At 41.0% G+C, this 20,942-nt stretch overlaps 2 protein-coding genes and 1 non-coding gene across 6 annotated transcripts; 1 reads left to right on the top strand and 2 right to left on the bottom strand.

Annotated features, from left to right (window-relative positions):
* Positions 1–194: 194 nt before the first annotated feature.
* On the bottom strand, positions 195–266 carry trnap-agg (transfer RNA proline (anticodon AGG)). The gene has a single exon. It is a non-coding gene; the product is annotated as a tRNA-Pro (tRNA).
* Positions 267–1,282: 1,016 nt separating this feature from the next.
* Positions 1,283–14,398, top strand: fam114a1 (family with sequence similarity 114 member A1). 4 transcript variants are annotated; one of them, XM_030425748.1, is made up of 13 exons: positions 1,283–1,363; positions 3,117–3,464; positions 3,584–3,668; positions 3,761–3,987; positions 5,057–5,191; positions 5,388–5,540; positions 5,624–5,780; positions 7,997–8,082; positions 9,089–9,316; positions 9,489–9,628; positions 9,713–9,785; positions 10,715–10,768; positions 11,645–14,398. In XM_030425748.1, exons 2-13 carry the CDS (start codon positions 3,123–3,125, stop codon positions 11,768–11,770), a joined length of 1,806 nt encoding a protein of 601 aa, XP_030281608.1. In that variant the 5' UTR covers positions 1,283–1,363; positions 3,117–3,122; the 3' UTR covers positions 11,771–14,398. The 4 variants fall into 4 exon arrangements, with proteins under 4 accessions (XP_030281608.1, XP_030281589.1, XP_030281595.1 ...); XM_030425729.1 differs by having other exon boundaries at positions 5,624–5,819; XM_030425735.1 differs by lacking the exon at positions 1,283–1,363 and adding an exon at positions 1,374–1,477 and having other exon boundaries at positions 5,624–5,819.
* LOC115586569 (uncharacterized) lies at positions 14,399–20,239 on the bottom strand. The gene is made up of 10 exons (XM_030425719.1): positions 19,850–20,239; positions 18,952–19,248; positions 17,536–17,844; positions 16,487–16,597; positions 16,338–16,391; positions 15,470–15,505; positions 15,319–15,357; positions 15,189–15,221; positions 15,055–15,102; positions 14,399–14,567 (listed from the first exon to the last, which is right to left on the bottom strand). Exons 1-10 carry the CDS (start codon positions 19,935–19,937, stop codon positions 14,506–14,508), a joined length of 1,077 nt encoding a protein of 358 aa, XP_030281579.1. The 5' UTR covers positions 19,938–20,239; the 3' UTR covers positions 14,399–14,505.
* Positions 20,240–20,942: the final 703 nt, after the last annotated feature.

Below are 20,942 nucleotides of genomic sequence, written 5' to 3'. Positions count from 1 at the left end.
TAAAAGTCAAGTCATTAATCTGAAATTGAAAATTATAGTTAATATACATTCTCACACGGAAAGCTGTAGCTGCTGTGTTCAAAAGGAAAAGGTGTACTGTGCAAAATATTGAAGAAAGTGTAAAGAAACAATGTACGTCTGTATATACAGCTTCATATAACTGTTTTATTCAATGTATTTCAAGAAGAAAACGTGGGCTCGTCCGGGATTTGAACCCGGGACCTCTCGCACCCTAAGCGAGAATCATACCCCTAGACCAACGAGCCGCCGTGCTCATCACGCAGATACAAGTGTATTCTAATTGTACCAACGTACGATATACTGCTGTGATAGATTTTCTATAACTATACACATTAGAAATTATTATCGATCTTTTCGACTCGAATCCCGAAAATCCGAGACAACAGCCCATTGTGTTTCCCATCCAAACACAAGTATCCAGGCGAAGCGAGATGATTCACTCCCGCCCACCTCCGTCTTCGTATTTACACAGGAGGCGTAGCATCAGGGCCGTAGCACAACATTCTGGATGCTGACCATAGGCACCCTTTATGGGACCCTCCCCAAATCCACAGCTGTTCATGCTTGCATCTCTGTGGGTCCTCCTCCAATAGATCTTTTTCACAGCGGCCATACTGACATGAAATAGAAGGTAACCACAGGTTTAATGACAATTCAGCAGTCAGCAGCAACTGTCAGTGGTGGAGCTGATGCAGCGGACTGTGAGCTGTTGCCCAGCAGGTAAACACGGGCCCTTTGGCTGTCACAGCTGCAGAGTCTCTGGGTTCATCAGGCCGAAGCTCTGCTGCTGCTCCAACACCCAGCCTGTCTGCTCCACCTGCTCTCGGTGAAGATACAGAAGCAGCAGAAGACTGGGGGAGAGGCCGAAGAGGTTGGTGTGCTTGATCTATAATCCCTAATAAACAAGTATTGCAAGGGAAGGCAAAACACATTGCGGGGGAACACAGAAGTATTGCAAAGGAATGCAAATTAATTCTGGGGGAACACAAAAGCACTGTGAGGGAACGCAAACGTATCAGGAGGGAATGTAAAAATGTTCTGCAAGGGCAAATGTTCTTTAAAAAAAAACAACAACTTTTAAACCTGCCTCAGTTTATGACACATTTTAACTGAATGTTAACTTAATGTCTTTAATCAGTTGCTGTATACACTGGCTTACTAGTCATTAGCCATAGTTACTTACTTTTGGCTATGCCAGCAGACTCACAGCCCAACAGACGACAGTGGTTGCTGAGGCAGTGACTCATCTTGTCCTCTCGTCTTTACTCTTTGGCGCAGTCACTGACCGGCCTGTCTACGTGGCGGGGCGGAAGAGGAGCCGCTGGCTGACACCAGACCTCGGGTGAGCTGCACTGTCACTTTCACAAAAAACTGTCTTTGCCATTTACAACTTGACCTTTTCCTGCAACAACTGGGGGACACGAGCCTGCAACAAGGAGCCGGCGATAAAGTTTCAGTAATTTGCTTCGGTGTTGAAAATTGTGTTTGTTTTACTGGTTAAGAAGATGATAAAGCTGCGAATAATAGCCTAATTGTCATGAACGCCTTGTAATACAACAGTGGTCTCTGTTGAGTGTCTGCTTGACATCGTTGTGTGTGTTGTCATAGTGTAATAATGTGTTAAAAGAAGCAGAGGACGCTTTGAGAAGCCTCATGTTGATGTTTTCTAATGATTGTTTTCATTTAACCAGTTTGAGTGATTAGCTGTAGGCCACAGTTTGATCTCTACAGGCTTTCTTTAAAAAAAAAAACTTGTCGATAAACTACATTAATTGTGTTGTTTCTCCAGAAACAAAAGAAGAAGAAAAAAACTGTCACATCATACTCATCGTGCCTCTTCTGCAGGCTGTCGTGTTTTTTCTTCTGGACAGATGATAGTTGGTATTGTGAACCTGTGAATTTTGCCATCTTTTGCAAACAGTCCATCGGAAGAGATAACGTTGTGCTAAATGGCCCTTTTCTTGCTGCCAGGAAACAGCCTTAAACAAACTTAACGGAGATTGGAAACATCGGGATGATAGTCGTGGTGAGGGTGCGGTTACAGCAACCTGCCAGTAGAGGCTGCTGTCGAGCCAGGAAACGATAAATAATCATTTGGGCTCACAAAGTTTGAATGAACACAAACGATATTCTCTTAATTTTAGACTGAAAATGAATATAATATGCAAGTTAATGTCATTGAATTTGTGATGGTTATTCCATCAGAGATGATGCTTACAGCAATCAGGGGATGTAAGACATCCTTCAGAAAGCTTTTCTTCTTATGTCAACCATAAAGTTTGTGTTTTTCTTCTAAACATCAAATATTAGATCATTGACTCTCTCTTATGTTTAATCATTGGATTTACATTAAGCCAAAGCCAATACATGCAAACATTTTAGAATGAAAACAAAGCAAAGACAATGCGTGGAAATGTTGCTGAAGTGATTGTTGGCCCTGTTGCAATGATGACCACATGTTAAAAAGAAATGAGGATAAAATGTTTGCAAAGACTTTGAATTGATTTAGAGATCTGTGTTTTTTGAGTGTTTGGACTTTGTGCTGTAAGTGGCTGAGCAATGTGATGTCGTGTTGATTATTCCACATGTCCAAACATAGCTAATCAATTATTTAAGTCAATTATCAAGAAAGAAAGGTCAAACATTCTGTGTTGCAGCTTCTCCAGCCTGAGAATATGCTTGTTTTCTCTGTTATATATCACTGTAAAATGAAAATCTGACCCAAAAAAGTTATTGACATCGAAAATGACAGTATTATAAGTTGCCGAAATACATGCAATGCAATCGTGTAGATGAATTATTATAATTATTGTTGTCATCACCCAACATATTTTTTATTTATTTGAATATTAAATAAAATCAGCTGGTTATCATGTTAACTTCTGCAACTTTTGTACATTCATATTCTGCAGATAGGTAATTTTTAAACTTTTTTAACCAAAACTTGTGCATGTCGCACTTTGAAAACATCTATTTGGACCTTTATAAGCTTAAATCTATGTTGTGATAAATGTATATGTTGTACATTTCTGTATATCTAAAGATAACACAGATCAACATTTTCCCACTAAAATCAAACATGTCTTCTCTTCCAGATCACCATGTCCCAGGCTGCCCCCTCTGATGGAGACCCCCCTGCTGACATCAACCCTCCGCCCACTCAGCCCGCTCACTCTGACTCCTGCCAGGATGTCCCAGCAGCCCCTGCACCTCCTTCAGACTCTCTGCAGCCTCCTTTGATCCCGGAGAGAGTCGCCCTCCCACAGTCCAGTGAGGAGGCGGCCACTGAGGACATCGCCACCGCTGCCACCACTGCCACCACTGCCACCGCTGAGACTTCAGAGGGTGTGGCTGACCAATCGGAGCCTCCTGCTGAGGGTCAGGTGTTTGAATGTGACCAACCAGTGAGTCTGGAGCCCGAGGCTGCAGAGGAGGATGTGGAGGTCTGTAGCACCAGTATCTCTACATTCATAACATCTCCAATTATTCACTTTCGAGGCCAATACTGATAATTGTATATTGTTAAATAACATTCTTTGTTTGTGTGTTTGTTTTTGTGCAGAAGTCACTTCAGGAGAAAGAAAAAGGTTGGGGAGGTTGGAGCTCATGGGGGAAATCTCTCCTCAGCAGTGCCACCTCCTCAGTCGGTACGTCTCCTGTTGTTATCTCCTTTCACCATCTCATATTTCCTCATCCACACAACCCTCGTGTCTTCACCTTTCCGTGTGTCTGTGTGCAGGTCAGAGCCTGACCTCCGTCAAGGTGAAGGCAGGAGAGGCTCTGCGTCTCCACAGCACCTCAGTAGGAGAGGAGGCACGAGAGGAGGACGAGGGAGCAGAGGAGAGCAGAGAGGGAGGAGGTGAAAGTGGAGAGACCGACCTGTCTGGCTCTGGGGAGTCGTCTGCGAGTGCTGCAGCTTCTGGCAGGGGCGTCTTCTCTACGATCACACACGCTGTGCAGAACACAGTCAGTGAACACACACACACACACACTGCTCTCTCCACCTCACCAAGCTACAGAATCATAACGTAAACCTGCCGGTGGAGATAAACTCACTGATTCTCAGTCTCATTGTTAGTTGATGCATGATTTTCTGTCATGTTTTGAAGTGTTGTTACTTACAAATGTGTGTCTGATGTCAAACTTTTTACTTACCAAGTCATCAACTATTGTTCTTCTACGTCACAATGGAAGTAAGTTGCTACAGATCTGGTGAGCTTACATTAAGGTGAAGTAGTTATAGTTGGGCTGATACAGGGCTATTAAGTTCGATATATGGGATAAGGCTTGATTGAATTAAAGGGAGGGACTGTTGAGCCTTGGTGGAGGTATACACTCTCCTGAGTGCCATTCTAGTTTTTCATGCCTAATTACATAACATTACTGATCTACAAACATTAAATAAGTAAGTCAGAATGGGGATGTCCACACCATGAACGAAAGCTACAACAACAACTATAAATGGGCTGCGGACTCCTCACCTCAACTATGACACTGACAGTGGTGAACAATATCATCTGGACAACTTTCAGAGCGATTTGATGAAAGACAGAAACACTGACAGCAAATCAAAATCCATCTTTGACCCAACTGTAGCCGACCTCCCTTACGTAACTGATCGATGGCATTTAAGAAAGACTTTTTTGAGGGATATTTCTACAATGTGTTTAACGCTTATGTAACGTATAGAAGGCTGCAAATGTAACATTAATAAATGCCGTTTTACCTGAGACATGCTGCCAAACCATCTTTGGTCAGCCAGAAGTATTAATATATTCTCGTAACAGAGTGCTGATTCCCGCATCTCCTGTCGTATTTGGAGAACTTCATGAAACCAAATCCTCCTGTGGGTTTTCTTTTTGCTGTTTACAGAAAGTGATCGATCATCAGTGTGGATGCTCACATCGTTATCTTTTTTGTTATGGGTATAGGTATAGTTCTTGGTGTATTTTCATTTTTTTTAGCATTTCTTATTCTTTAAATTCAAATGTTCTTTGACAATTTGCCTTTTCCTGTCTCTCTCTCTCTCTCCCAGGGTAAGTCAGTGATCAGTGGGGGTTTGGATGCCTTGGAGTTCATTGGAAAGAAGACAATGACCGTTCTTGCTGAGAGTGACCCGGGTTTCAAAAAGACCAAGACCCTGATGCAGAAGACCGCCTCGCTGAGTCAGGCACGCAAACAGGGAGCTCAAACACACACACATATATAGACAGTGACAGACAGCCGAAACGTCTCCTCCTGTCATCGTTTAAAACTTGTGTATTGTGTGTCTGCGTGGAGGGATTCATTTGGTCATTTTCAGTTGGAATCCACATTCTGTGAATGCACCGGCTGTTGATTAAGGTTTCACTGTGGGTTTTTTTTAGATGTTGAAGGAAGCCAAAGAGAAAGAACGGGCTCGTCTGGGCAACCAGCCAATCAGCGCTCCCACGGCTCACTACGGTATTCTGTTTGACGACTACCAGGGCTTGTCGCACCTCGAGGCCCTAGAGATCCTGTCCAATGAGAGCGAGGTCAAGGTAAAGAACAACTGTGGGGAATATAGAGTTCTGTTCAGTCTCTTTTTAAACTGTGTTGATGAATATATTTATTCCTGATCTAGGTCCAAGCCTTCCTCTCGTCCCTGGTGGAAGAGGAGCAGGAGGAGGTAAAGAAGGAGCTGATTTTCATCAAGGACATCTTCATCAAGCGGGAGGAAGAGGAGGAAGGAGAGGGAGAGGAAAAAGAAGAAGAAGGAGGAGGACAGACGAAGGATAACGGTGATCTAAGTTCCCAATTACACTGTTCTACCCCCCTGTGTGAGTGACCCAAACCAGCCGAGCACCAGACCTGCTGGAGGTGAAGGAGGTCTCTGAGCACTGACCCAGGATCAGCTGTCCTTATTCCCTGTTTATTTTGGCTTTATTTTCTTGTTGAACTCTGTCATAAGTCCTGATATTGGATCAGAAGTTCAAGATCAGAGCTGATATTTCACTTTGGTTTAATTTTCCAATTCAGTGGATGATTTTAAGTACCAGAACAGGGGCATGAAGTGAGCATAAAAACAGGCGATAAATACTGTAAAATGGAATAAGACTTGATGATAATATTAAAGATAAGATCAAAGTAAGGATAGAAACTGCATACAGAGAATGCATAACATCATTTCATATTAAAACATTTTTATTTACCCTTTATTTAACCAGGGAAAAAAGTCTAATTGAGATTCAAATTCAAGAGAGTCCTGGCCAACACAGGCAGCAGCACAGTTACACAGTTGCAGACATAAAACAAATAATGAAAGAGAGACAGATAACAAATTGCTCAACAACGTACAAAACATCTACACTGAGCTGGATGTCCTGTTAGAAACATGTTAAATGCAATGTGAGACCAGCTCCTGAAGAATTCCCAATTTGTAACTGATTCAAGCAGTGCAGTAGTGCGAGGCACAACAAGGTTTTGGCTTTCTTTAAAAAAAAAAAAAAGAATTCAGAAGACTTCCCTGCTCAGAAGTTCAGGTATCTTGACTTCTGCTGCTTCAATTTAGCTATTTTCTTAACCAGTCCCATTGCTGAATAGTAGTGCAATGCTGCTCAAGTGCCCCTTCATAAAGTGATACATAATGATTTCATAACATCTCACCGGATGAAGAAGACAAGATGCTGCCTCGCTTTTCCGACAATTTATAAAGATGAGCCCTGCACGGGTTCCTGGAGGCGGCAGCAAACACCAAGACACAAGAAAACAGTTTATTTGTCTGTCAGTAACTCCCACACTTCTAACCAGCAGGAAAAAAAAAACAGGTACTTAAGGGACTGTGAGAAAAACTCTTGGGGCGGGGAGGAGGGGAACTGACTGTGATATTTCAGGCTATAAAAAGAAACTACCTGGAGTTGTTCCTGTTTTGCTTGAAAAACAACCACTTCAATACCCTTCCAAAACATGTGAAAAAAAGTTAATGCCTGTGTATTAGTGAACCAGTGAAAATGAAATATTTGCGCAGTCCTTTAATCTTAGTGAATGACTGTCGTAGGTAAATGAAAGGACTGACAGGCTTAATGACCGAACTAACAGTAAATCAAACGCATCACTGTCAGCCTGTGACACTATGTGGGTGTTTAATTTAAATAGATTCCTGTAAGTGAATCTCCTTTCGATTGTCCTCAACCACAGAGAGGTCAAAGGTCAGGAGCAGAGCTATCGGGAGTGATTCAGTTTCAGTGTCAGCTCAGGTGTTCGAAACACATTCTCTGTCAACATTTTCTTTGTGTTGGGGAAAAAACCTCACAGCGTTGTGTCAAATAATGTCTGATTCACCCGAAACACGCATAAATTAGTTTTCCTGTTTGCAAAAAGTCTGGAAAACCTGAGAACCTCACAGGAACCGGTGTTGGAGGCGTTTTGTTCCTCATCTGTTGTCTGCTTACAAAGTAGAAACAGCTCTACCAAAGTGAAATTCAGTGTCGAGGGGACACCAAGTGATGCCAAGTTTTTTGTTCTTTCATCAAATCTCACCAGCCACTTTTCACTTCACATTTTGAAAGCTATATGTAACCTTATGCTGTGCGACAGGTGCCCTCGGGCGATGTCACAGCATTCCCCTTTACCTGGAGGGTGTGACGCTGATCCAGCGCTGGTGTTCAGGGGCCACCGACACGTTCGCATCACATCACAGATTCTAAACAAAAACATTCGGATCAAGACAATAAATCTGCATGAGTGCTGTGAGCATCACGCTCTAATTGTAATTTATATATTGGAGTTTGAATTAATTTGGCACGAAAACAAGAATCAAAAGTGCACCAACTCTCTGTAGTGCTGTTAGCTGAAGGCAAACAAGGATATTATCATTATGATCTCAGCATGGGGGAAATCAAACATGTGCACCTGCTGCAAACTGCTCTCGTTTCAAGAATCTATGGCTTTAACATATGTTGTGTAGACTGAAGTGTGTTTGTGTGCGTGTGTGTGTATTATTGTGTTTTTTTACCAGCTGCCGATGGCGAGGAATTCGTTAGCGTTCTCACCGAGCTGCTGTTTGAGCTCCATGTTGCTGCCACTCCAGACAAACTCAACAAGGTGAGTCACACACACACACACACACAACATGTACTCAAATACTGCACTCAGGTACAAATTTGAGGTACTTGTACATTATTTGAGTCTTTTCTTTTCATGCCACTTTCTGCTTTCAGACAGGAATATTGTTTTTTTGTTTTCTTCATTGGAATTATGTGACAGCTTTAGTTATGAATTACTGTTTTGTTATGATTTAAAGATAAATCGAACCGAACATATTTTTGTATCAACCAATGAATCAACCAAAACAACACTGTAAACAGTGTATAGCTCGTCGACAGTGATGAGCAGTTGCCTCACTATCTTCAGCATCTTTACAAAGCAAACAAAAAATCTCTAAATTCAGTAATTTGATGCCGTGTCCGTCTCAGCTAACTCGGTCAAATTTTGCTTTACATTAATACACCAGTAACATTGATATGAGCAAGATGCAGAAGATGACAGCAGGTCCAACTCATCAGGATTTTATTTATTATTCATGATGTTTGGCTGCTTGTTTTTTATGGTTTACTGCTGTTTGTGTTTTTTTCTGTGTGACTGAGTGGATTAACTCATTTTGTTATACTGCTACTAAAGACTGAGAAAGCTGTTAAACATCCCAAAAAAACCTCTTTGGAAGATTCCACAGGTAAACTCATGTGGAACGCATGCAAATTATTGCATTCTGTTTTTATTATGTTTTGAACGGCGTCCCAACATTTCTCTTCCAGTAACAAAACACTGGAAGCATGTCAAAGCATCATTTTTTACCCTTAATTTGAAACCACAGTCTCCTGTTATTCTTCAACTCCTCATCCATACGCACGCACACTCTGATCCACTCTCTCCTGCTGCGGTCTTATAAGAAATACAAAAGTTATCACCTTTGAAGTCCTTCTGCATATTCAAACTCACACATATAGGACCTGTATTAGCATATGAGCGTGTATATGCATCTGATTAGCATACATCAGGATGGCGAGCTCTTTCCACGCAGAGCTGATGGGTGATAATTATTCATCACCAGGCTCGGATGAAGGCCCACGATTGGGTGAGCGTGGTGGAACAGCCGGAGACGGTCGGCGGGGAAACGCACGACCAGCCGGAAGGACAGGTCTCACCTGGAGAGACTGAAGACGAAGAGGAGGAGGAGAAGAAGAAGAAAGGCGGAGAGGAGCAGGGGGAGGAGAAGAGCAAGGAGGAGATGAAGGGAGGAGAGGAGGAAAAGAAAGAGAAAGACCCCGGATCTGTAGAGGTGAGGTCAGCTCAGCAACATTACGTGACTCAACACAGCAAAAGTAATTTGATCTACCCGTACTCCTGCTGTCACGGGCTCATTTGATTTAATACAGTGGTTCTATGTACGTGTGTGTGTGTGTGTGTGTCTGTGTCTGTGTCTGTCTGTCTGTCTGTCCTCCTCTCTCCAGGTTGTCTACTTGTCATCAGTCAGCAGTCTGGCTGAGGTGACGGCTCGCAGTATCGAGCAGCTCCACAAGGTGGCAGAGCTCATCCTCCACGGCCAGGACCTGGAAAAACCAGCCAGAGACCAGGCGCACATCCTCACCAGGTGCGCGTGTGTGTGCACATTTGTCTATATGTTTGTATGTGTGTGAGGCAGAGAGTTTTGCTAAGATCTACATTCTTATTCCAGGTTGACGTGTGCCATGTGTAAGGAGGTGGAGTGTTTGGCCAAGAAGTTCTCTGATACGCTGCTCTTTGTTGGGGTAGGTGAGAGGGATTGTATGTGTGTGTGTGACTAGTAGGGGTGTTAAAGGATGAGGCTACTCTATTCTATTTATTTATTTTCTGATTGCCAACAAATCCCAAATCACCCCAAAATCTAACACAACACTATCCCCACCTTGTCTTAATGTTCATCCTTGAGGCTCTCTGATCTAAGCTCATTGTGTCCTACTGGACATGTAAAGTGATTCACACGTAAGTTGTAAAAAAGAGGCTCAGTTATTTCCTAAAACAGCTTTGTACTGTAATATTTTGAAACTCAGAAATCAGGAATAAGTACAGTCAATTTGTTTGGGACTATTTTCAGCTGCAAGTCATTTACAGCATTTTTCTTCAGCAGATCAGTGTGAAATTTTGCATAATAAACAGTCGGACGTGTCACACTGTGTTTTCTCAAATATTAAATTAAAATATGTTTTATGTTTGAAATTAATCATAAAATTCTAAAGTTCTGGATATTTTTGTATCATTTCTACAAATGTACCAGTCATGCAGCATAATGTATAATTCTATTGTGCTGGGCTGAAGAGTTTAAATGTGACTATTTTCTGGCTTCTTTACTCATTGTAACAGTAAACTGAATATCTTTACAGACATTTATTGACATCTTGACCTTTCAGAGAAAAAGAGATATTTTTATTGACCAAAGAGGTAATTGATTAATCAACAATAGAAATTGTCTTTAGTTGTAGCCCTAATGTACATGCTGATTAGGTGACAATGAAAGGAAACGTCACAAAGTTAGATGGTGTGGCTCATTTATGTGTTTTGAATGTATTTGTAGAGAAATGGAGTGTCTGTAGTTTTTCTCCCGAGGCTCTCCATCAGTACGCTGAGTATTTAGACTGTGATGTCACATCTTTTCTCACTGCTGCTTCCTGTCTCTCATCTCTGGCGTTCTGTCTCTCAGGGCCGGAGGAAAGCAGAGGAGTTGAATCCGCTGGTCGATAGCGTGCTGCTAGAGGTGAGGTGTACAGATTTTTTTTCTCTGATAATTTCGATTATTACAGGTAGCGATGAAGGACATCAGTGACGAATCAGTGTGAGCCTGATGATGGCTGCTAGAAATGCAATAACAATCATTGCGCCTGACGTGTGTTATGGACAGAGATTCCCCCGAGGTACTGTTGTGAACAGATTTCCCAAGATCCTAGGTCACAGGTCAGCAGGAGCTTTTGGGCACATGTGTGTTGTTCTCTGATTGACAATCAGTCAGCTGGGAGGCTATATAAGGGGAACCTGCACTGTTGGTTGTATGTCTTCAGGGTGTCAACACCATCAGTTGGATTTCTGTGTTTTCTGTTTGAGTGAAAATCTGGGCTGAGTGTGTTTGAGATTTTTCTTCTGGCCAGTTACTATACAGTTTGCCCCCCCCCTCTCCAGTGACTCCGATTTCACCTTCCAGTCCTTTTGTCTGTCTGTCATTTTGATAGAATCAGACACCAAGGGACCAGTTTGCTTTTACCCTTTTTGTGATTTGTACAGTGCTTTGTTAGTTTCCCAACCTGTGACCCCTGTCCTTTTGCTTTCTGGGGAAAGGTAACACTTGATAATTGATCATGTTTCATCTGTTAAAGGGAAACAAGGTGAGGTGTGCACAAGCTATGTGTATAAATAAGAAACAGTAGATTCTGATCACTGGGAATACTCTTAAAAATACACTTTATTCCAAGTGCAATCAGCATTTCAAATATAAAATGTAACCATAAATCTTGCTTGACAATATTTTATTGTTTCATGCTTTGTTTTGATTATGTTGAAATACACATCTGTCACCAGTTGTGAAAAAGGTTAAATCACTTTTTTGTATGTGAAATGACAGTGCGTCTCCTCTCTGCAGGGCTCCAACAGCACCAACTACATCCAGAATGCATTTCAGCTGCTGCTGCCGGTCCTGCAGATCTCTCATCTCCAGAGCCAGCACAGTCGGTCCAACACAGAACCAGCAGCACCGACACAGCAATAACACACACAAACACACGCTACCTGCTCACCCGCTTGTCTTAATGTATCTATTGTTGTACAGTTAAGTGTCGAGAATAGATTATTCCAGATTAAGAGCTAAAATCTACATTAAGTGCCATAGCGACAGGCAGAAGATGTTTTATATATAACGTACATAATGTAATCTTAAAATAACAGTTTAACAAGTAGATACATGTCAAAGTGACCCACATGCAGGTTGAATGTGTGTCTCTTCCTTATTGTATCGACTCTGTTTCGCAGCTTAGTTTGTGCTTTGAGGAACCAAACGTTTTCAGAGCTGACTCGACTTTCAGCTGGCACTCATATCTGCCAAATAATGTTGCGTCTTTGTCGTCTCCAAAAGCTGAACCAAAAACAGAAAATTACTGATTGTGTTATACATTAATGTATATTAAGCGTTCTTTGCACTCCTGATGGTCTACTGTTATTTCAACACAGAGCATTGACTGACACTAGTGAACTGACATGTTTTAATCTGGTTTGAGACAAAATGCCAGTATTACTAATAATACATGACAACAACACTTTGAGCTTGTTTTTTTTATAATTATGATTATTAAATTATGTGAAGAAACACTACCTTCTATTTCACTCTTGTCCAGTTTGAGTTGAAAGAAAAATCTGATCTTCATACTTTAAGATTAGAAAATATAAACCTTAAAGATTTAATGTGGGCGAGTTCTTCTCTAATTATCTTATTTTTTTTGCCACTACACTTAAAAAGTAGTTCAATATTTTGCAAAATTTGCTGAAAACCTTTGTAAGATGAGAAAATGAATACCACTCTTATATCTGTATGATAATTAGGAAGTTACAGTCAGCAGCCAGTTACTTTAGCATAACACAGAGCCAAGGAACAAGTGGAAATAGCTAGACTGGCTACAAGTAATGACAATTTGCCCACCAGCACCACTAAAGCACACTAATAAACATGTCATATCTAGTGTGTTTTAATTCGTAAAAACAAAGCTAAGAAAAAATATATGCTGTGGCGTTTCGGGGGCATTTGTTCATACGTAAACCTGCTACGACCTACTTTTTTGGGGGGCAGTTGAAACAGCTTGTGAAACTTTTAAGTTGATATTGTGAATCTGTTCACAAACTGTTTGTTATTTACACCTCCAGCATTTGCATAGAAATATTTTCATCGTTCATTTGCATCAGGTTTCTAGCCACTTGCTGAATGTAAGCTTCTTTTTTCTCTGTTTTTTGTTTCCAACATCTCTTGAGGAAACATTTGGCTCGTTAGCTGCTAAATGATCCGCTCCCTTCACCAGCTAGTTGGTCAGTGTGTCTGTCTGCAGTTTAATGCTGAGAATGTCACATCCAGTTACTTTTTAGAACTTTTTCCTCTGAAAACAGCTTCAACAAACCATTTGGGCAGTAAATTTGGGCAAGAACAACTAAACAGATGAACTAAAAATCTCTATTAAGGTGATAATCCCCCCCTTCAACCCTTTCACATAGTGACATTTTGTCTTTTGATGCAACGTTAATACAAACAGTTCAATAGTAGCCACTGTAACAAACAAGATTCATTGGTAATGTATTGACTAGTGAGCTGAAGAGGTTCTGGTAGGGGAATTTCATTCATCATGACTGTTTCCCTGTCTTTATTCTAAATGCTAAGCTAAGCTAACTGGCTGCTGGTTTCAGCAGTTTAGCATTGTGCAACAACATGCTGTAGTTACATGTTGTAGTGATTAAAAAAACAAAAGCAGAATGTTAAATGAGTCTGGGTGAGTTTCAAGACGCAGTCAACACAAGTTTGCTATTCTTCAGATTTTAAGTTTCTGTCAACAGCAGTATAGCTTACGTTAGCCTCAGGAGCTAGAATGTTTTCCTTTGCTTAGCCGCACCATCACCTTCTCTGCTCTGGGATTTCTGCTCAGTTGTTGTGTTCAGGCTCGGATTGTCTTAATGCTAAGCTAAGCTAACTGGCTGCTGGTGCCAGCTACGTAGTTCCTGTAAACACATGATTTCACATCAATTTTCTCATCTAAACTCTTGACAAGAACGAAAAGGCTGAAATATTTCTTGAACAATAATAACATGGTGTGTCTGTCTTGAAACTCTCACATGACTCTTCACGATGATGAAGGCATGAGCTGAAACATGAAGGTGTTTTTATGTATTTCGTCCTGACATCCTGAAAAGGGCTTTTAATGCTGTTTTCAGCCATTTTTCATTTCTCCTCCTTTTCTTCCACCACCTGTGGTGTTTTATAGCAATCTCAAGGTGCTCACAGTGCATCTGTTTTTTTATACCCGGTGTTAAATTGGCTCTTCCAGCCTGCAGTTACACAGATCTCTGTTGGACATGACATATTTTCTTCCCCTTCTTTACTTCTGCTTCTTTTCTCTTTAGACACACAGACTCGGAAAGATATTAAGCCTGCTTTCAGCGGTAGATGGGGTGAGGCTGTTTATCAGCTGTGCTCGTGCCTCAGAATACAGAATGATTTGTAATGCGAAAATAAAAAATGTTTGAAAGCCAGGTCATTTTTTTCCGGCTCGGACAGTTTACTCATATATCAAGATTCCCTTCTAATAAAGTGCCCTGGGACTGTTTGAGGATGAGATGTTGAAAATAAACAAGTTTAACCATCTTTGTTTGTCTCAGATGTTTTTATTTTCATCTTAAAGGTGGCTGGTAATTGAAAGATAGGTGTTATTTTTCTCCAGTGCACTTTGAGTCTTTTTCTGTCCTCCTCTGTCACCAGGCCTGCTCATCTGTGAGGGAGGAGGTGGAGGGATGGCTCCGATGATGCAGGTTTGCTAAATATAGACAAGATATAAAAAAATATATTTGATAAACAGACAACATCACTCTTATGAAAGAGTAAGAGTGGGGTGATGTTGACTGTTTTGTTACAGTGCTGATTATCATATAAAGACTAATAATAAGTAAAAATTACAGTAAGACATGAAACAGGTGCGGTGTCACCTACAAGCGAGGATTCAGGTATTGTGTTGAAAGTGTCAATGGTGGAAAGTACTCAAACCCTGTTCTTATGTACATGTATAGTTTTCAGGTACTTTGCATAATAAGTCATTGGAGTAATTTCATTTTCTGCTGCTTTATACTTCTACTCTATTACATATATTTGTCAGCTTAAGTTGCTAGTTACTTTGTACATTGATATTATGATTGCAAAGTACAATCAGACATTTTTTTTTACAGATGTTGTTACAAACATCTAACATAAAAACAAGTAAACCTACTTAATACTTGCATCAAAGTGAATGTGAATCTTGAGTTTACCTGTATAGCACTGGTCGATGTTTCCATCCAGCAGAGTGTCTAGGTTGTCTGAAAAAAGTTTGTGTAGACTTTGAAATACAGTGTGACGAAAAGAACTGTAAGTGCATGTGATGTTATTCATTCTCTGAATTTACCTTGACTGTCAACTTCTTTAATAGGTGACAATGCTGTCAATTAAAGAAGCAAAGAAAACATGGTAAAAAGAAAAACTGAAATATCAGATCAATCAAATTATTTTCATCTAAACTGTGTGAAGAAACTTACTGGGCCACGTCCGGGACCCGAGTGAGTGTGGGATCATCCCTGTGGGACAATAAGAAAATATACAATGTAAAACATTTAAAAATCATCTCAAAAATGAAGATGTAGACCTTTTGTAGAGTTCATGGCGTACTAATTAACCAAAGTCAGTTACCTCTGGGACTAATGACGTCTGTGTGCCGCTCACCATCTGGTTTAAAGATAAGCAGAAGCATTCATTGTATCAGGCAAATTTATCATTTGTCATAAAGAGGTATTCTGCCCTCGCCTGAAAAAAGTTTCTCACAGAAGACCATGATGTCTGCTACGACACGATATAAGACAACCATTAAAAACATTTATCATAATTATCTTTGGGGCGAATGCCATCAGGATTGTACTTTCGACTGCATGTGTGTGAAAACATAGAAGGAGTTTACCTTGTGTATAAATGCACTTGTAATGTACCTTTGCAGGGTTGGATTTTGTTGGCCAGCTATGGATTGACCACTGCCCTTTAAGCTTATTTTTATGTATTTTTAGATTGTCTGTAGATGTTTATCACCGCCACCATTACAGGATTACACAGTAACTACTGACCAGATTTCCACAAACTTGGATGGAGGATGGATCTTGGCCAAGACAAGAACGGGACAGGGACAGATTCGGGAATGTTTTCTCTCTTTCTTTAACATTGCGAGATTGGGCTATTTATTCAGTGTTTTCATTAATTTCTCAGGGAATAATGTTGGATCTTGATTAAAATAATCAGACATATGAAGGCAGGCGTTATCCATGAGTGATGGAACTTCTGGGCCTTGGCGGAGGTATGCACTACTGAGAGCCATTCCAGTTTTATGTTTGCAAACTTGCTTAATTCAAAGTATTGCATATTGTATCGAATACAACAACATTTCAGGTGTACGACAATCTCTTCAACCACAGGCATTGAGAAAGCGAAGTTTTTATCTTGGCTTTATACATTTATAAGGGTCATCATGGAAAGTGTAAACTAAATTAAAGAAATTAAGAAAAAAATGTACCATTCAACTGCCGGTCCGGGAAGTTGTAAGCAACAGGATGCATCCTGGGCTTTTCTGACGAGATTAAGAGACATTTTCGGGTCAACATCAAAACATCAAGGTAACCCAGTGTGCATGTGTGTGTGAATGTGTGTGTGCATTTGTCTTACTGCATGAAGATCTCCCCCAGTAGACCTGTCTGAGCACACTTGTAACTATAATGAGCAGAAAGACACACAGCAGAACCAGCCAGAGCACCCTGAACATACATCGCCACTCGTCTGGAGGACAGAGAGGGATTAAATCAGAGACAGGTTATGGTCAGAGAAAAGGTCCGGGCCTGCAACAACTATTATTTTCATTAAACAAATACATTTGTGTCAACACTATCAATGTCAGAAAACAGTAAAAATCCATATCCATAACAATTACCCAGAGCTTGAGCCTTAAAATATAAATTTTATACAATGAAATAAAACAGAAAAGAGGAGGATATATCGTTATTTTGAGATGCTGTAATTGGCATTAATGTTTGATATGTGACTTTAATGATTAATTGATTGCAAATAAAATGTTACTTATTGTTAAACAAAGATAAGAGAAACAGACAAACCAATAAATCCATTCAGTCTGAGACAGAAATGATGAAAAAAGCGAGAAGTAATAGCAAGAGGCAGAGATACAGCTGCAAATACAAGCAGAGAGGAAACAGTAAGGAAGGGTATGGAAAAGTTTGGCGGAAATTTGGCAGAAAAAACAAAGTTTGATGGATATCCAGTTTATAACACACACACACACACACACACACACACACACACACTGGAAAATATGACTTGGTTGTTGCTTTAAGCCTGGGGGAGTGTTGGAGAGCCGAATAGAAAGAAGAGGAGCCAAAATCAATGGAGCCCTGGAGAAACAGTAGATTAAGATGAACTGTAACTCTCGGATCTTACAGTACAGGAAGAGGAAGAGAAACAAAGTCACTGAGCTGAGGCTGGAGTCAAGAGCAGAAAAATGTGCTCTATTGAAAAAAATGACTCCACCTCGAAATGACAGCGATGACGGGTTTGAATGAGACTGAAACACTTTCACCTCAAATGAAAACTGATTGGCCAGCTTCTTTGTCTCTTATTGTCTCATCTCCCCTCCAATCTTAGAGTAAAGCCACACCGATCACGCAGCGAATAAAGAAGCTCTGCTCCCTCATCCTGACACCAACCTTTCTGTGGCCGTTTCCATGGCAGCTTTTCCTCTCCTGTTGCAGTCAAAACTGTTTGATTGGCAAGCCAAAGGAGACACTGGCTTTGATTGGCTGACTCCGAGGTGGGTGGGGCAGGGAGGCAGCAGAAAAATGTTTCGCTTTCTCCTTCACCATCCGTCTGATTCCTCTCCTCTTTCTCATCCCCCTCCTCTTCTAATGGGTGGAGGTGTAAGGAGCTCTGATTATTGAGGCCGTATAAGGTGAGATTCAGTGTCTCTCCGACTGTGAGTTGAAACTCCACTGAGACCTTGAATTGTACCATCAAATCTGCAGATCGATAGATAGATAGATAGATAGATAGATAGATAGATAGATAGATAGATAGATAGATAGATAGATTATTTGCCCATTGCAACTGTCATGATCATTTTTAGCAGTCTACAGCCATGCTAGAGGCCGTTAGCATGCTAGTATTACCAAATGATAGCATGCTAACATACTAAACTGAGGAAGCGAACCCAGTCATCATTACACCCACTTACCATCAGCATTGGCTCAGCATTAAGCTCGAAGCACTAGTCTACTGTAGTATGAATGTAAACTGAAACTCTGATAGATCATTACAATTGCAGTTGTACATTTTATTAAGGCACAGCAGTTTTTATACTGCAAAAAGCTAATGTCAACATGCTGCCATGCTCACAGCGCTGGATCCCACTGCACTTCTTGCAAGATCTCATTGGCTCGCATCTATCGTTTGACCAAAGCCTCGACAGCTTTGTAGTTCTGGTACTCTGTGCTAAATTCATCCAGTAACGGGAGAAGGTGGGCGGCAGATAGCGCCTTAAAACAATAATCTGACGGAAAGGAGGTTAATGGGCCAGGATGAATTTTCTATTTACTAGAGTTGGTGTGTTTACTGGGGAAACTACAGCTCTTAGAGAGTCAAAGAAACCATGTTCACCATCTTAGTTCAGTTTGTTAGCATGCTAATCTTTTGCTAATTGGCACTAGGGACAGGGTTTTTTTTTTCATGTGGTTTGAATCCAGTAACGTATCCACTTGGATTATTGAATCATTTGAGTTTTATTTAATCACATTTTGAAATAACTTAAGGCTAAAGGGTAAGGGTTAGGGTTAAAATAACTACAACTCGAAGGTGTCTCAATGTCCTTTGATAGCAGAGAAGGAAGATACACTACAGTTTTCTGTGGTAGACTATTTACAACCTGTGGCTGCAACCTGAAAGAAGCAGAGCCTCATATGAATCAATTTAAGTAGGAGATTCACATTAAAATGACATGAGGAGAAAAACAGGAATATAAATCTTAGAAAAAATAAACTTAAGTGGTAAGCCATCCAGCAGTTTATGAGGTATTTGAGTCTGGACCAAAGAAAAAACAACAGACCTCTATGTTTAAAACTATGCATTACCTGATGATGAGATGTTTCTATGTAGTTCTGTCATGTTTGTATCCGTTTCACAGATGAACCAGCTCTTTTCAGGGTCTTCACTGCCTCTCCAGAAGTCTGATACCGAATCCGTTATGTTGCTTTGATTCTTTTGCGTGCAGCCCTCCTCCCATTTGTCACTCTCTGGAGTCTGCGATGGGTCACACATATTCTTTCTCCTAATTTCAGCATCCTCGATCCTCCCATTTTCGCCTGTCTTCACAGGATTCCCTCGCTCACAGGGTCGGTATGGCAGACAGTGGAATTTAACTTTTGAAACTGAAAGGACAGAGAGAATGAACAGCAGAAGAATTGAGAGGGGTTTCTCAGCAGGAGCAGGCTTCGAGCGGGGGAAAGAGGCAAAATGCTCTCAAGTCAGAAATCAGAGCAAGATCTCAAAATGGAAGCTTTTGCCTCCAGTTTCTGTCTGACAGACAGGAGAGACACAGACGAAGCGCAAACGCATTGAAGGTGAACACATGGACGAGTACAAAGCCTAAAGCAAGATGCTCTCAAAAAGAGAAGCTTTTCAAGGCAACACAATATGGAACCATTTTCAAAGCAGCTGTCAGTCAGTGCTGTGAAGAGCTATATTTGGGAGTGACTTTTAGCTCAGAAAGACAGAAAGAGAGAGGTTGAATCAGCCTGAGCCTACACGAAGAGGAAGAAAGAGGACAAAGTGACTCAACAGCATAAAGTTTACTTCTTTTAAAGGGTGACTTTTGATCCAAAGTTTGAACAAAACTGAGCCAAGGAACAGCCTCAGTTCTTCCTTTTGAGCGATTCAGAAGGTCATTGAAACTGCGAGTGAAGCATTTGGAAAAACACACACGACACACAGAGGAAGAAACCTTCATCTGAAGATGTATGGATGACCCACCTCTGTAAAACGTGAAGAATTCTGGTAGGCAGATGATGAAGGCGAGGATCACAAGGACGAAGAGTTTTGTCAGTGCTGCTCTTGTCATTGTTGCACCATCAGATCACACACACACACACACACACACAGAGACACACACATGCGCTCCCTTCTTCAGGCCGGCTCAGTCATGACTTGTGGCTCGTGGTGCCAGCTTCCTTTTCTTGAAACCGACACATTCAGTCACACTTTGTCCGTGCCCATCGTAGTAGCCGCGAGCCGAGACAACGACGCCTGCACCTTATGGCTCACAATTATCGTAGAAGCAGGCGCCAGTGCAACACGACACATGTGCAATATACAACTTCCTATTACACTTCCTGTTATTTCCTCAGAACGAGTGAGAAATGGACACTCACAGAAACGACAAAGCGTTTCCAACCGCACAATGTAAGTGAACCTGTTGTTCGTCATGTGTGTCTCTGTCCATCTGGTTGTGGATTTTTTGTGGGAGAAAAGTGTTGCGATGCCGATCAATCGTCCTCTCTAACCATGAGATGGATAGACTGTGGTAGTTTGTTGCATTAAAGTCATGTGTGAGAAACAAGACAGAGACAGATGACCAATCATGTGTTGTAGTAGGCTGTGGTCGGTAACTGTGAAGAGAAGTCAGCCTGTGGTTTAACTGTGTTTGTGTTTCTTTAAACCTCTATACGACATTAAGGAGAGAGACGAGGATCATCTTGTGTATGATGGACCCACTCTTTTAGTTGCTGTTGTTCAAATGAGGAGATGAACATACACTTCTAACACTCCCCTGACCTCACCCCTGTGGAAAATTAGGACTTAGTATGTGATAATTATGACATTTATTCTCATAATGGGATATGAAGTTATAATTGTCAGATTCTACAGTGTTTCTGAAACTTAAGAGCTAAGTCTGTTTCTCAGACTTATGCCTTAGTATCGCATAATTAGTAAAGACTAAATAAGATTTTTTGCAAAATGTTCTTATACTTAAATCAACTTTATGTAAAAATTGACATTTAACACCCCCCACACAGTTTCTGAGTGCAACACCACTGTCGTAAATACAAATCCCAGGTCTGTAACA

Source organism: Sparus aurata, chromosome 1 (assembly GCF_900880675.1).
Source record: "Sparus aurata chromosome 1, fSpaAur1.1, whole genome shotgun sequence".
NCBI classification, from domain to species: Eukaryota; Metazoa; Chordata; class Actinopteri; order Spariformes; family Sparidae; genus Sparus; species Sparus aurata.
This window is presented reverse-complemented; position numbering and strand designations above follow the sequence as displayed.

Coding starts and splice junctions, on each gene's coding strand:
- fam114a1 (XM_030425729.1), top strand. CDS start 3,123: ATGTCCCAGGCTGCCCCCTCTGATGGAGACCCCCCTGCTGACATCAAC. Junction 3,988..5,056: donor CACACGCTGTGCAGAACACA/GTCAGTGAACAC, acceptor TCTCTCTCCCAG/GGTAAGTCAGTGATCAGTGG. Junction 9,786..10,714: donor ATACGCTGCTCTTTGTTGGG/GTAGGTGAGAGG, acceptor TCTGTCTCTCAG/GGCCGGAGGAAAGCAGAGGA.
- LOC115586569 (XM_030425719.1), bottom strand. CDS start 19,937: ATGACAAGAGCAGCACTGACAAAACTCTTCGTCCTTGTGATCCTCGCC. Junction 17,845..18,951: donor TAGAAACATCTCATCATCAG/GTAATGCATAGT, acceptor ATCGATCTGCAG/ATTTGATGGTACAATTCAAG. Junction 16,598..17,535: donor ATGGAAACGGCCACAGAAAG/GTTGGTGTCAGG, acceptor TCTGTCCTCCAG/ACGAGTGGCGATGTATGTTC.